At 38.7% G+C, this 15,269-nt stretch overlaps 1 protein-coding gene across 1 annotated transcript in view; it reads left to right on the plus strand.

Annotated features, from left to right (window-relative positions):
• snw1 (SNW domain containing 1) overlaps positions 1-15,269 on the plus strand; it is a 23,848-nt gene continuing 8,579 nt past the window's right edge. The window contains exons 1-8 of the mRNA XM_043697037.2: positions 1-86; positions 6,298-6,451; positions 8,533-8,694; positions 8,997-9,092; positions 10,318-10,424; positions 12,598-12,702; positions 13,239-13,308; positions 14,911-14,976. Coding sequence (XP_043552972.1) covers positions 73-86; positions 6,298-6,451; positions 8,533-8,694; positions 8,997-9,092; positions 10,318-10,424; positions 12,598-12,702; positions 13,239-13,308; positions 14,911-14,976 — 774 coding nt within the window. The 5' untranslated portion in view covers positions 1-72. The remainder of the gene's footprint in view (positions 87-6,297; positions 6,452-8,532; positions 8,695-8,996; positions 9,093-10,317; positions 10,425-12,597; positions 12,703-13,238; positions 13,309-14,910; positions 14,977-15,269) is intronic.

The following is a 15,269-nucleotide window of genomic DNA, read 5'->3' on the forward strand; positions in this document are numbered from 1 at the left end:
ACCATACGCAAAAGTCTGGGAGGTGTGCGGCGTGACGTCAGACGTACGGTGGCTGCAACTTTCCGGAGGAAAATGGCGCTGACGAGGTTGTTGTTTCTCTGTTGTATGTGTTTTGATTGTTTTAATTCCCGTGTTGATTCGACCCCAAATCCCATCAAACGTTTCTTTTCCTCTCCCCTCCTCGTCTTGTTATAAGGCGCGACTTCAGACGGATCTGTGTCTCCGGAATCTCTCTGGCTTTCAATGAAGCCCTTTTCGTCTTCTCCGACTAGGCCCAACAAAGCCTCGCCTTTACCTATTGCCCATTCCTAGTTTGAAGAAGTAAGAAGCATTGGGAGGAGAGCAGTTGAAAATATCATACTTGAAGTTACTTTTGTTTCTTGTGTTGTGACAGGAGAACCATCAGATTTAAAGGGTTTATTAGTTTGTTAACGAGTAACTGGATTGATGAATGGTGGAACTTAGCCTTGATATGGATGTCTTTTTAGCGTTTTAAATGTTATATTTCTACTCAAAATTTAATGTTGTAATTCAGTCGCTTTAGTATTTAACAATTCTGTACTTAGGTGCTGTTTGCCTTCATTCAAATGGTTTACTGATTTAACTTTAAGGTTTTGTTCTTAAATGAACCACTTATGATATGTGTAATAAATATAGTGTTACCACATAGTTGCTGTCATGGTAACCGTCACCCAAACCAAAGAGTGCAATATTGGCAGTCATCAAAAATGAAATGCCATAAAAGGTTATAAAGTGATATAGGGGAATGAGATGAATTCAGTAGCTTTCACAGAGCTTGCAGATGCCTGATGGACTCTCATATTGCTTGAGTAAGCATGGTTCAAATCCATATCCAACAGTGACTATAGTGTCACGATTAGAGTGGTGCTGGAAAAGCACAGCAGGTCAGGCAGCATCCGAGGAGCAGGAAAATCGACGGTTCAAGCAGGAGCTCTTCATCAGGAATGAGGCTGGGAGCCTCTAGGGTGGAGAGATAAATGGGAGAAGGGTGGGGCTGGGCCGGGGAGAATTTCAACTTCAGTTTGAGGATGAGAAATTTGAGTCCCACCTTAGTGTTCTGGTGTTAAGCAAAAATAATTGCATAGGCATGAGGGCAGTTTGAATGGATAAGCCAGAAAGACAGTTGATGAATAGTGGTAGATATTGAAGGAGATGTTTGGTTTCTCCAAAGTATATTCCAGTGAGGAAGAAGTAATATAGGGGGAGGCTGGGAAGCATCTATGCATAAGCAAGGACATAACAATACCATAAAAGCAAAAGCTAAGGCATGCTATATTGTAAAGGTCAGTCACTGGTTAGAGTACTGGAAAACTTTTAAAGAGCATCAAAGGGTTACTAAAGAAGTATAAAACGAACAAAATTAAAGTATGAATGAAGACTAGCAGAAAATATAAAAATCGCTAGCAAAGCCTTCTAAACATATATAAAAACAAAGTGAGTAGCTAAAGTCAATCCTCATTACGTAGAGGACAAGATTGAGAAGATTATAATGGAGAACTCAAAAATAGCAGGGACATCAAATCAATATTTTGTCTCAGTTTCATAGTGGAGATTACTGAAACCATCCCAATAGTAAAAAATGAAAAGGTTATAGAAAAAGAGAAATTTAATTCATTCCTAATCACTAGGGAAAAGTTACCGAGCAAACTATTGGCATTAAAGTCAAACAAGCCCCCAGGGCCTGATGGCCTACATTATAGGATCCTAAAGAAAGTGGCAGCAGAGATAGTGGATGCATTGATTATAATATTCCAAAATTCCCTGATTTCAGGAAGGTTCCACTGGATTAGAAAACTGCTCAGGTAACACCATTTATTAAAAAATGGAGGACGACAGAAAGTGGGGAATTATAGATGTTAGTTTAACGTCTGTCACAAAATTATTGAAATTCGTTATAAATGAAGTAGTAACAGGACATTTGGAAAGTCAAAACCGAATTCAGCGTCAGAAGGGTAAATCATATTTAACTGATTTGCTAGAGTTCTTCAAAGACATGAATCACAGAAAACTAGTATGCAGGTTCAGCAGGTAATAAGGAAGATAAATGGAACTTTAGCATATGTTGCTAAAGGAATAGAGTGTTAAAATAATGATGTGTGATTGCAACTGTACAAGGCATTGATGAGACCGTATCCAAAGTACTCTGTACAGTTTTGTTCCTCTTTCTTGATAAAGAATGTATTTGAATGGAGACAGTTTAAAGAAGGTTCACTATATTAATTCCAGAGATGAAAGTCCTTGTGTGTGATGAGAGATTGGGCAGATCAGGCCCATACTCGCTAGGTTTCAGGCATCTATTTGTGGTATATAGGATGCTAATGGGGTTCAACAAAGTAGATGTATAGAAGATGTTTCCTCTCGTGTGCAAATTTAGAACCATAGATCATAGTCTTAAGCTAAGAGGTGGCAGATTTAAAACAGGTGAGGTGCAGTTATTTCTTTCAAAAGCATCAGGAATCTGTGGAATCTTTGATTTGATTTTAATGTTGATCTTAAGGTACAGAGAAAAGTATCCAGGCAAATCAGACCATACATAAGTACTTCAGGGGAATAGAACAGAATGCAAAATATAGTGTTACAGCTACCAAGAAGGTGCAGAGAAAGATCAATTTTAGTATATGAGAATTCCCTTCAAAAGCTTAATAACAGCAGGGCAGAAGCTGTTCTTGAATCTGTTGGTGCGTATTTTCAAACTTTTGTATCTTCTGCCGGATAAAAGATAATGGAAAAGGATGTAACTGGGGTGGAGGGATTTTTGATTGTGTTGGCTGCTTTCCCGAGGCAGGGGTAAATATAGATGGAGACATTGGATGGAAGGCTGGTTTGTGAGATGGTCTGGGTTGCGTTCAGAACTCTTTGTAATTTTTTGCAGTCATGGGCAGGGCAGTTGCCATACCAAGCTGTGATGCATCTGGATAGGATGCTTTCTATGGTATGTCTGCAGAAATTGATGAGTCATTGTGAAATGTTAAATTTCCTTAGCCTTCTGGATAAATAGAGGTGTTGGTGTGCTTTCTTCACTGTAGTGTTAACATGGGTGGAGCGGCCAGATTGTTGGTGGTCTTTACTCCTTGAAATCTGTCATGCGTGCTGGGCACTGAATAAATTCAAGAAGATAGACAGACTTTTAATTAATAATGGGTTAAAAGTTTATTGGGAGAGTACAAGGTATTGCAGTTGAGGCCAAGATGAGATCATCATGACAGTAATAAAATGCAGAGCAGACAACAGCAGGGAACTGAATTTCCAACTCTTAACATTTTAAATTTATGTTTAGTTTCCTTTTTTGGAATGTGATTTTGTTTGCTGTCTCAACTGGGAGTGGAAGTAAATGTCCATTGCAGAATCAACTGCATCTATGTTTAAAGCACAATTAACCTTATTATGTTATATTTCTACAAACATCTATTATTTGTATTGGTAATGTGAGCTTGCAGAGAGTGAATGCATTTGAACAAAACAAGATTACCAAAGAAAAATTGTTGACAGTATCAATCAGGTTATGACTAAACCTTCAGTTTGCTTATTTCCCTTATGACAGTTTGTGTGGTAAAGTATGTTTGGTTCACAAAGCCAAGAGAGTGTTTCTTAAGGGCATTATTCATCTGAAAACTCAATTATTTTCTTATGGTGAAAGATACTCTTAGTGGATTCATCATGGAATTCCCGATTGTAAAATCATTTTTATTGAATATTTGATAAATTACAGTTCTGCATAGTTTGTACCAGATTATCTTTGATACAGGGATTGAAAGGGTGGAATTTGTTTCAGGAGTGATGTTCTAAAATCTTTCAGCTGACCTATCAGTTTACCAAACAAAGTTTACTATTTTACCAACATTTACAATGTTTTATGCCAGGCTTGTGCCCAGACCTGCTTGTCATAGATTATGCATTGCATCTCCTTTAGGAAAAAGGATTTTGCATAACTGCATATCTCTTTTTTTTCTTAAATTTGTTCAGGGGATATGAGTGCTGCTGGCAAGACTATCATTTCATGCACGTTATTAATCTTGAGATAATGATGGTGAGTCGCCTTCTTGACTGACAGCAATCCATGTGGCATGGGTACATCGACACTCCTATAGGATAGTAGTCCCAGGGTTTTGACCCAGCGACTATGAAGCAGTAGTGATTATAGTGCCAAGTCAGCACAGTGTGTGGCTTGGAATACAATCTGTGAGCAATGGCAACATTCCCTCTGTGGCTATGCAGTCAATGTGAAGCTCCACACATGTTGAATGGTCTGCTGATGCATGACTTCTACTTCTAAATGTGCTGTTACACAGGGACCTCAGAGGTCCGTGAGGCAAGAAGAAAAATCAGGAAATTTTGGATGGTCTTGTCCCATACAGCTGCTGTCTTTATCCTTCTGGATGATAGAGGCTACAGTGTATATTGTAGATGGTGTATTCAGCTGCCGCTGTGCATCAGTGAGAGTGTGAATGTTTAAAGTGTTAGATGGGGTGCCATCTAACCACAGTATTTATATTGCTAGTCCAATTCTTAGAACATTGGACAGTACAGGCCCTTCGATCCTCGATGTTTTGCCAGCCTTCTATTCTACTATAAGATCAGACTAACCTACATACCCTTCATTGCACTAACTTCCATCTGCGTCTCCAAGAGTCGCTTAAATGTCCCTAATGTATCTGACTCTACTACAACTGCTGGCAGTGCATTCCATTCACCAACCATTGTGAGTCAATCATCTCAATTGGAGGACATTGTTGCTGCAGTTCATTAGGGTGATATCCCAAGCCCAATCATCTTCAGCTGCGTCTTCCCTTCAAAACATTAGAAGTGCGAATGTTCATTGATGATTACAGAGTATTACTTTGATAACTCAGATAGAGAAGTAGTCTGTACCTGCATGCAGCATGACCTGGTCACATTTTTTTTTGTTAGATGACATTTGTGCCACACAAGTTACCAATAAGAGTGGATCTTCCCTTAGCATTCTGTGGCAATACCGTTCCACAATGCTCCACTATTAACAGGATCTGAATTCTTGGCAGCATTTTCCTATGTACTGGTTTTTAACTCCAACTAGTGAAGAATTTTCCCCAATTTCCCTTTTGCTTGGACCGCTTGATGTCATACTTGTCTTAAGCCAGAGGACAGTCGCTCTCATCTTTGGAGTTGGCTATTTTATTTGTGTTTGGACCAAGGTGGTGATAAGATCTGAAGCCAAGTGAATTTGAGCATCAGTTATTTACAATAATTTTGCTACTGATAGCCCACGGAGCTTCACGGATGCCCAATTTTCAACTGCTGGATCTCTTCTGAATCTACTTCATTTAGTATGGTGGTGCCATATAACATATTGAATGTTTACCATGATACACGAGGACTATGTATTAATCATTCCTACCAATGCTTTTGTTCTTGGATTCATCTTTGAAAGGGAAATTGTAGATGATGTTGAGTGGGTCTTCTCTTTTTTTTTGTTCTCTCACCACCTGCCACAAGCCTTGTCTGGCATCTATGTCCTTTAGGGCTCTAAGCTTGCTCAATGGTACTACTTGCCAAACCACTGTTAATGATGAGCATAGAAGCTCCACATCATAGAACATTGTGTCCTTACTACCGTCATGTTGCTTCCAAGTTGTTGTGACGTAGAGCAGCACTGATTTATGAGCTGAAGTAGTACCAGAACCAGCTGAAAGTTTCCTTGCCCATGTAACCACCTAAGAACTGGAGTGAGCATTAGGACACCTAGTCTACTCCCTGTCCACTGTACATCACTGAGCGTTTCAACTCTGTGTCATCAGCAGGACAGTCCGAATGTGGATGGTGACAGAATCTGTAATATTGGCTGTCAGGTATAACTTGGTGAGGATGATTCAAGAATGGCACTTGACTGGTCTATGGGCAGTTCTCCCAAAATTGGCACAAAACTCCCACTGGAGATTTGGAAGGTTGACTGGGCTTGCCATGATTGGATCTAGTGCCTAAGGGCTGCCAAGTGGTTCATCTGGTTTAGTTTTCTGTAATGATTAATGTAGCTGAACAGATTGCTTGACCGTTTCAGAGGGCATTTCAGAGATGAGCATGTTGTTTGTGGATCTGGAATTGCATGTAGGCCAGACAATGTAAGGACAGCAGACAAATCACGCTTACATATCATTTGTCCAGGCCTCTAGATTGCGAGCCCGGAAATCTCACCACTGATGACTTTCATAGCTAATTAATCCTTTTGCACCAGTAGTGCTGGCATTTTTGTGAATGTTGATTGGAACAGTGAAAATAATGGTTCTTTTCTTTACTTTCAAGTTTTTTACCTGCACCAACCCAGCTGTCCCAGGATCAGCTGGAAGCTGAGGAAAAAGCTCGCTCCCAAAGAGTTAGACAGACCGCTTTAGTGGCATCGAGGAGAGAACCTCCCCCGTATGGACACAGAAAGGGATGGGTTCCTCGCACTTTGGAGGTAACATCTGCAATGTCTTGGCTTGAGCAATTGCAATTTATTCAGTATCACAAGACTCGTACTTAAACTAAATATTTAGCCGCAACGCTAATTAATTGCAACAAAGTAAATCTTGATGCTTATTTGTATCTTTAGCACTGCCAACTATTGTGGCAGAGGTAGAATATCTTTCAATGAACTGCAGGTGTTCAGTTTTATTCACAAATGCTGCAGATTATCACAGGCAGGAGATTATATTTTAGCACGTTTTTATTTCTATGAAATGTTTAATTGCTTTTTTGAACACATTGGCCATTCATATATTGAGGTGAGCCGATAATGCACAGTAGGCAATCATGTGACAGCACAAAATAAGACAAAACACTAGAAGTGCATTGTAAGTTTTTCAATGTTCGAAAAGCCAAGGTATGTCTGATGTCAAATATATCAGAACAGATTTTAGGTTTCCAGTGTTTTTTTTAAGAAACTGCCAGTATTTGAGGTTCTTTTATTACCCTTACCCCAACATGTCTTATTTATAATTAGATCATATTAAAGTGCAAAACAAGAATTTATAATTTAACATGGCAATTCTTTGTGTAGAATCAATTTTATGTCCTTGATCTTCCTCCTTCATATTGTTGCTGTTGTAGATTTTGGTGAAATACTGTTCATTCACTATACTTCTATTGGCTAAAATCTGAGCCATAAAAACATAAATTTTTACTCTTCTGAAATTAAAATCTCAATTACTGGAGAAACTCGGGTGTAATAGCATAAGATAAGAGAGAAACAAGAGTTAACATTTTGAATCTAATGTGACTTCTTCAGAAGCTTTGAGTCTCTGGATGCAAAAGGTCTTTCTCCACAGATACGACCAGATCTGTTGAGTTTTTCCAGAACTTCGTATTTTTGTTTCGATCTCCAGCATCCCAAGTAATTTATTTTTATTTGACTATCATTCAAATTGCTTGGCTTATATCAGTGCATATTATGATTGAAGGGTTCCATGCAATGTACTGTCACGTCATCATCTTCAGCTGCACAGCTGCTCCTTGACTTTGAGAGACTAAACTTGAAGCTCTTCAGGTCAGAGTGTGTTCAATGCTGAGGAACATAATACTATCTCAAACTGCGATGGAGCTTAGTGGATGCAGTCCTGAGAAAATCACTACATGGTATGTGACTAATAAAACAACAGTGCTTCCAATTACAGTCCCTGTACATTTGGCAATATAGCCTGATAACCTCCCGCTTTACACTGATACAAATGCAGGTCCTTGAAGCTCCTGATTTCCATCACTCATTACTCCCTGTTTTTCTAAAATGCAACAATCAGATTGAGCACATTTTTATGTTTATCACAGTGCCCCATCAAAGGGTTCTTGTAATGCAGTGGTAGTGTCCCTACCTCTGAGCAAAGAGGCCTGGGTTCAAGTCTTCTCCTCCCCCCCCCCCCCCCCCCCCACTCCAGAGATATGTAGGTCAATTGGAAAATATCCAAAGCTTTATCAGAAGAAGGTGGGTCAGCTGTTCCTGTACTCAAATCAGGTTAACCTTTTATATTGGGGTAAACATCTAAACAATTGATTTCATGTGCAAAGGGAAGCATATCAATAAATATAAGGGCCTTTCAACATCTTATGCAAAAAAAAGTTTCAATTTTCCAAATAGCCTCCCAAGAAAGTTAATGGAGGAGTTATGGCAACAGTCGCTATAATTAGATAGGGGTACGTTGCTTGGAGAGTGCATTGTTTGAAAACTGCATTGGGGTCACTGTGAGAAAGAAAACTATCTGGATATCACTGTGTTTGTTACCTTGAAGAATGTGATAACTTTGGCCAAATGTATAATTGTGAGAATCAATAGGTAATACTTGGGAGTTAGCACTAGTTACACTATGAGACAAAATCTGTGTGCTGTTCCTGTGGTTACTTTTATAAAAATAAAAGCTTTTCATTTCCAAAATAAATATGATAATGTTAAGTATGCTTCATATAATGTAAATGGCCGTAATTAATTTGCCCTGCACCATCTTGCATGTGACTTGCGTTTCCCGGTGTTTGATGATTTAAGATTTGGTGTTTATTTTCTTCTTCCAGGATTTTGGCGATGGAGGTGCATTCCCAGAGGTCCACATGGCACAATTTCCATTGGAAATGGGTCGCAAGAAAAAGGCATCCAATGCATTGGCTATTCAAGTGGATGCAGAAGGAAAAATCAAATTTGATGCCATTGCTAGACAAGGACAGTCAAAAGACAAGGTACCACAATATGCATCATGCTGTCAGTCCAATTCCTATCCACTGACCTGTTAAATTACCGTCTTCCATTTCTAGCAGCAGAATTGAAGTACCATCTGGGCAGTTCGTATTAATGTGAATTAATGCTCCAACATTCAGTTTTTTGCGCTGTCCCAACCAATGTTTCTTTAAATTACACAACATCTGTGAAGTGATGGGTAATGGGTTCCATCTTTCATTAGAATATTTGTTATACAGTTCTGAGACAAACTGAAATAGCTTTTACTGATAGTTGAAAAACAATTTATTTCTTCCCTGTACAGGTGATCTACAGCAAATTTACAGATCTGATTCCAAAAGAAATTATCAACGAAGATGATCCTGAATTGCAGAGACCTGACGAAGATAGTATAAAGGAGGTATGTGTATTTATTGCTGTGCTGGTATTTGTATTGGCATGAGATGTATTGCTGTCAGGAATAAATATGAAATGATGAGGTACTTGATAGAAACATGTTGGAAGTGTTGTCACAATGATGGGGTTGGAGGAGATTTTAAAGAGTTCTGTAAGCATGAAGTAAGGAAATGGAATCTGAGTGGAATGTCTACCAATATGTAAGAATGAAACAAGGGATTAGGTTTCATAAAGTGACTTATCACCCATTGAGTACATTGGAATGATCTAGTATAGAATAGGTACAGTACAAAGACTGATCCTGTCCTTGTTCCATATATTGCAGTTTGCGAGGTCAACTTTGCCCCCACACACACAAACACACACCCCTTCCTCTCTTTCCCCCCCCCCCCCCCCCCCCCATCTCTTTATGAAAGGTCTTAGATTAAGCTGCAATATTCTGTTTATCTGCATTAACTCACTGGATTAAAAAATGTCATGAACACTTTGAGATATTTCAATGCTTATAGATCTAATTTTTCATGTTACCATTAAATACATATTCTACACATATTACAGAGATTGAGTCTGAGCCAATTGACCCAGTGAGACACAAAGAAATAATATGTAGGAGTTAAAGTTTGCAGTTAACTCTCTCTTTTTGTTTTCATTTCAGAGCAGTCTGATTGCTCAGTTGGCAGATATATATGGTATGGCTGTTGCAATTGGCTATATTGCTAATATATAGAGAAGAAGCATCACTGTTTTGCCATTCCTGATTGTAGCCTTCTGATATTAATAGTTAAGATCTTCACATGAATGACCGCTGGAGTGAGGCCTCCCAATAATTACGGTGGTGGAATTGGAATCTAGGGAGACTTTTAATGTCAGAATGAATACTTTTCAGCACTACTGATAATTGTGTCCTAGAGTAGATAGTGCCTGTGCTGTCTGTCTGAAACAAAATTGCCAAATCTATATTGTTGGAAAAAAAGACTTGAATAAGATTATGTACGTAACTATTGAAAATGGGTGGTATCATATGTGTTGTGACATGTTCTTTCTAGCACCTTGGTTTTAAGATTAAAATGATTCGGCAGCTGAATCTGCTTTATGTAAAACAACCAATTAATTAATAATAATGAAGTTTGGAGACAGAATTGTTTCATTGTTTGGATTGTTGAATAAATGAAAGCTGGAGGATCAGAAGTGCATATTAATCTTCTAAATTGTCTTTATCTTCATTGCAGTTGACTGAAAAGACACGTTCAGCTCTTGAAAAACAGGTTTCACAGAAGGTTGCAGCAGCTATGCCTGTTCGGGCAGCTGAGAAACTCGCTCCTGCGCAGTACATCAGGTTAGAAAAATTACTCAGCTGGTATCTATTTTGGCTGTAAGAGTGAGCGCACTGACCAAGAAGTTCGTGCATCTGTCTTCTGCAGTGCTTGGGTGTGATATCTGATTGCATAGCTGTAATGACCTCAGATTAGTTGGAAAGTGATAGAGTGGAAGCTTAAGTGTATTCCCCTCTAAAGGAGGAAGGGGTACATCTCACAACAGATTCTTCCTGCAGTGTCAGCTTGGTGACTGTGACCATTGACACTTCAAATGCTCAAATGTTCTAGTGTACTATATTCACGTTGGCTCCAAAACATCAACATAGCCAATCAGCTATCCATGTTCTTCTCAGGTAACAAATGGATAATGATGAGAAAAGAAGCCGCTTTCTCAATTCTGGTGTCATTGGCTGATCCTGGCTGACTCTTGCCTCAATTTGTTCCCTCCGCCTGAATACTTGATACCTAACAAAAATTTAACAGTTGGAATCTTGAAAATTGAAAGTGACCTGGTATTCTGCTTTTTTGGGGGGGAAACGGATGGCAGATTTTCATATCCATGTCCTAGTTTCAATTCTAAATGATCCAGCCCTAATTTACAGATTATGTTCCTTTGTTCTAAGAGGTGGTGGTATGTGTGTGTTTGGGGATTGGGGGGGTGAGAAAATGAATCACAATATAACTGAATACAGTATTAACATTGGAAATTATATACTCCAGTCACAAACAATAATCTTAGCTAAAGTCAGTTATGTAGGCATTAGTAGGTGTGGCTAAAACTGAATGATTAAATAGACCAAAATTATGGCAATATAAATAATGGGCAAATATTTAGTGAAATGTTCAATAGAATTCATTCCATTTTTAAAAAATTCTTAACAAGATAGATCTATTCTTGGCTTACAAAGAAAGTTAAGTATTGAAATAAAAGAAGAGGCTTATAATGTTTTGGAAACCAGCAAAGGGCAACCAAAAAGTTGATAACAAGGGTATAAATAGAAAATGGGTTGCAAGAGATTGTGCAAGGGGAGAAAAGATGAAAAGCTAAAATAACTGGTGGGCCCTTAGAGGCAGAGAAAGAAGAAATTATCATCACGATTGAAGAAATGACCGAGACGTTGAACAAATATTTTGTGTCCGTCTTTAGAAGATAAATTACATACCAGAAACAGGGTGGCCAATACGGGCCAATTAGAGTGAGGAATGTGAAGTAATTAAAAGTTTTTAATGCAAAACATTGTGAATACTTGGAATTTTTTTACCCTGTAACGTTGTGGATATGCCATCATTGAATATATTTAAGGCTGATATAGACAGATTGGTGGTTTCTCAGAGAGTCAAGGGCCACAGGTGTAAAAGTGGAGTTGAGACAATAGATCTGCCATGATTGTTTTGTGTATGGGTACAACATTGGGGAACCACATGGTCTACTCAACCCTTGTCTCTTATGTTCTTGGGTCAAGATTGGAAGAGTACAGAGAGTTTGTGAAGTTATAAATACTGGGAGAGGCAAGTGAAAAGAATGAGAATTTTGAAGTTGGGACCTTACCAGGTCGGCAAGCATAAGTATGATGACTGAAGGGGATGTTAGTCAGAGTTAAGATTCAGGCAGCAGAATTTTCAGTAAGCTTGAGTTGATGTAGGCTGGGAGATACTGCTAGGAAATCATTAAAATAGTCAAATCCAAAGATAACTGACATGGATGAGGGTTTTGGCAGAGGATGAGATGATGGGTTCTGGTTGAGGTTACAAAGCTGTAAATGAGTGAACTTGGTAATTGGGTCAGACTTATTGTCTGAGTTCATCTTAAGGTTAAAAATGACACCCAAATTGAGAGAGATGTTTTTCAGCCTCAGAGTTACCAGTGTATTGTTACCTAGAGATTGGGATGTGTGACAAGAAGCCAAATGCAATGGCTTCAGTTTTTGTAACACTTGGCTGAAGGATCTCTACTCGCCCATTACTGGAGTCAGACTAGCAATGTGACAGACCAGTGACAATGAGGGCTTGAGAGAGGGGTAGTAGCAAAATAGAGCTGGTTTTACACTTATGTTGTGCTCACCGGAGAGCAGCATGCAAGTAAGAAGTATGAGAACAGCAAGATGATCATTGGCGACATCAACATTAACGGAACAGGAGCAGGAAGGAGTTATCTGTACAGCTTTTTCATTTTTCTTTCTTTGTTGTGCTCAGATACACTCCTTCCCAACAAGGCGTTGCTTTCAACTCAGGGGCTAAACAGAGAGTTATCAGGATGGTGGAAATGCAAAAGGACCCAATGGAACCACCTCGATTCAAGTAAGTAAATAGAGGAGACTTTTCAGTGGTGCAGTTTTTTTTGATGATTCACAATGGTTTTGCTGTTACTTAACAGCAAATGTAAAACTCAGAATTCTATGAACTCCGTATGCTGACTTTCAAGGGTCCCAGCATGACATTTCTATGTGATCAGACATGACATTGGGCAGTGTGCTTCTTTGAGGAGAAAGTGAGGTCTGCAGACGCTGGAGATCAAAGCTGAAACTTTATTGCTGGAACAGCACAGCAGTCAGGCAGCATCTAGGGAACAGAAGATTCGACGTTTCGGGCACATGCCTGAAGAAGGGCATGTGCCCGAAACGTCGAATCTTCTGTTCCCTAGATGCTGCCTGACCTGCTGTGCTGTTCCAGCAATAAAGTTTCAGCAGTGTGCTTCTTTGGCAGTTTTACATCCACTAATTATTATGCACTGCCTTTCAGTGCTGAGATTGGCAACTGTATTGTGTTTCTGATTCCTCTGTTACTGCTTGGCATGTTACTGCTGACCAGTGCTGTTCTGTCATATTTGTGTTTAGGATTAACAAGAAGATTCCTCGAGGTCCCCCATCACCACCTGCACCTGTCATGCACTCACCAAGCAGAAAGGTAAGGCAACAATCAACTAATGCAAAATAATAGTGCTTGCCAGCATTTCATTGGGACTTTACAGCAGTTTAACACAACAGCAGAAATAGTCAGTCCAGCTGTTGTCATATCTTTATTGAAACCTGACTGAAAAGTAAATTTGGATGGCTCCACAGCTCTGGGAGTAATTAATTAAACCTTGCATCAGAATAATGACATTGATGCCATTCAAACTTGATTACTGCAGATGAATTAAAAGTTGCTATGTTATCTTTTGCCAGAAAGGTAAAACTTGCCAAATCTAATACATGTGCAGTGATAGATCAGATCAGCAATTACTGCTAACAGCCCAAAATGCCTTGAAACTTTCAATGGTGAAACAAAATACTTTGCAGCAAAGCAACTCTCAACCTTACTTTTAAAATATGTTTGATTTTCTTGGGCAATCTGGGGCTGGATTAAAGATAATAATTACTGAAACAATCAAATATCTAAAAGATATGAATGTTGCTGTGCACTCTGAGGGGTATTGAGGGTCAAATATTCATAGTCACAGGATAGTCATAGCACAGGACAGCCATCGTATTTGCATTGGCCCTTCAAATGCAGTGTCATTCATCTGCCTGCTCCCTGTAATGCTGCACATTTTACCTTTTAAGAAAAGTCTAATTCCCGTTAGCATAACATGATTGAACCAACCTCACACACTCAGGCATGACATTGCAGATGCCAATCACTCACTACATTAAAAATGACTTGGAACCACCAGACATTTGCATAATCCATTTTTCAACTTATTGTTCTGTCAATCTGTCTCCTTCCAAATCATGAAAATAGTGATCCAAGTGAATTACATGTGTCCACTTGTTTTCTAAGGTGTAACAGCAACCTATTTTGATCATTGCAGCTGGCTCTCATTCACAGGCATGGTAGTAAGAGATGCTAGATAACAATTGATGGGCCAATAACTAAATTGGATCATTGTAAGATGATCAAAAGATCAAAGACATGGGCTGGAGTTTATTATTTTAAAACATAGAGCTGTCATTAGAACAGACAGTCAATATTAGCTTTTAACAGGCAAGTGGATGAAAATAAAATACCTAAAAGATGTGAGCAAAGCTAATTAACTGGATCAAATAACAATTTGCACTGCTGTAACCTCTGGCTGTTTGTCACCCTAACACCAAAATACTGAGCCTCTTAAGGATGTGTCAGGCTGACATTACTGTACACTGATTTCTTGAATGAAGCCAAAGTGGCATCTCCTGGCTACATAGAACAAAGGATCACATGTTACTACTTAAACAGGTGGCACTTCTGAGTGTTCTAAATTCTCTCACCTTGACCATTTAACTGAGTCATTTAGTTAACTGTTTCTGAGATCTTGCTGGTTACACATTCACCTGCGTAACAACAGTTTTCAAGTAGTTGCAAATTAAAAATAATTCAGAACAAATGCTTTGTGATGTGCATTTGAGAATGTTGTTTTTTTCTTTCCTAAATGATAAAACCCTTAAGCTGCCATAATAATATATTTATTTCATCAAGTCAGTTCTGTTGTGAAATTCCTTGTTTGAACTCGTTGGTTCCTTTAATACCGCATTTTGATCTCTGTTTTAGATGACTGTGAAAGAACAGCAAGAGTGGAAGATTCCTCCATGCATATCAAACTGGAAGAACGCAAAGGTAAACAAAAAGTCTCACCTTTTTGTATTTACTTATAAGTATTTGTATCTGGTGTAAACTTAATTATAATTCAGTTTTAACTTCAAATTTGCCAATAAACCCAATGAAAAATGTGAAATAATTCAGATGGTGTTATTGGGTTGGTAATTTTGTTCTTTGTTTCATGAAATGTCAGCATCAGTGGAAAGGTCAGTGTTTGTTATTCATCTCTAATTGCCTTTGAACTGAGTGGCTTGCTGAACCATTTCAGAGAACATGTAAGAGATAACAAGCTTTCTCTAGGTCTGGAATTC

The sequence above is a fragment of the Chiloscyllium plagiosum genome, unplaced genomic scaffold (genome assembly GCF_037043375.1).
Source record: "Chiloscyllium plagiosum isolate Xiang-an unplaced genomic scaffold, Cpla_swu_hap1 HiC_scaffold_8, whole genome shotgun sequence".
Lineage (NCBI taxonomy): Eukaryota > Metazoa > Chordata > Chondrichthyes > Orectolobiformes > Hemiscylliidae > Chiloscyllium > Chiloscyllium plagiosum.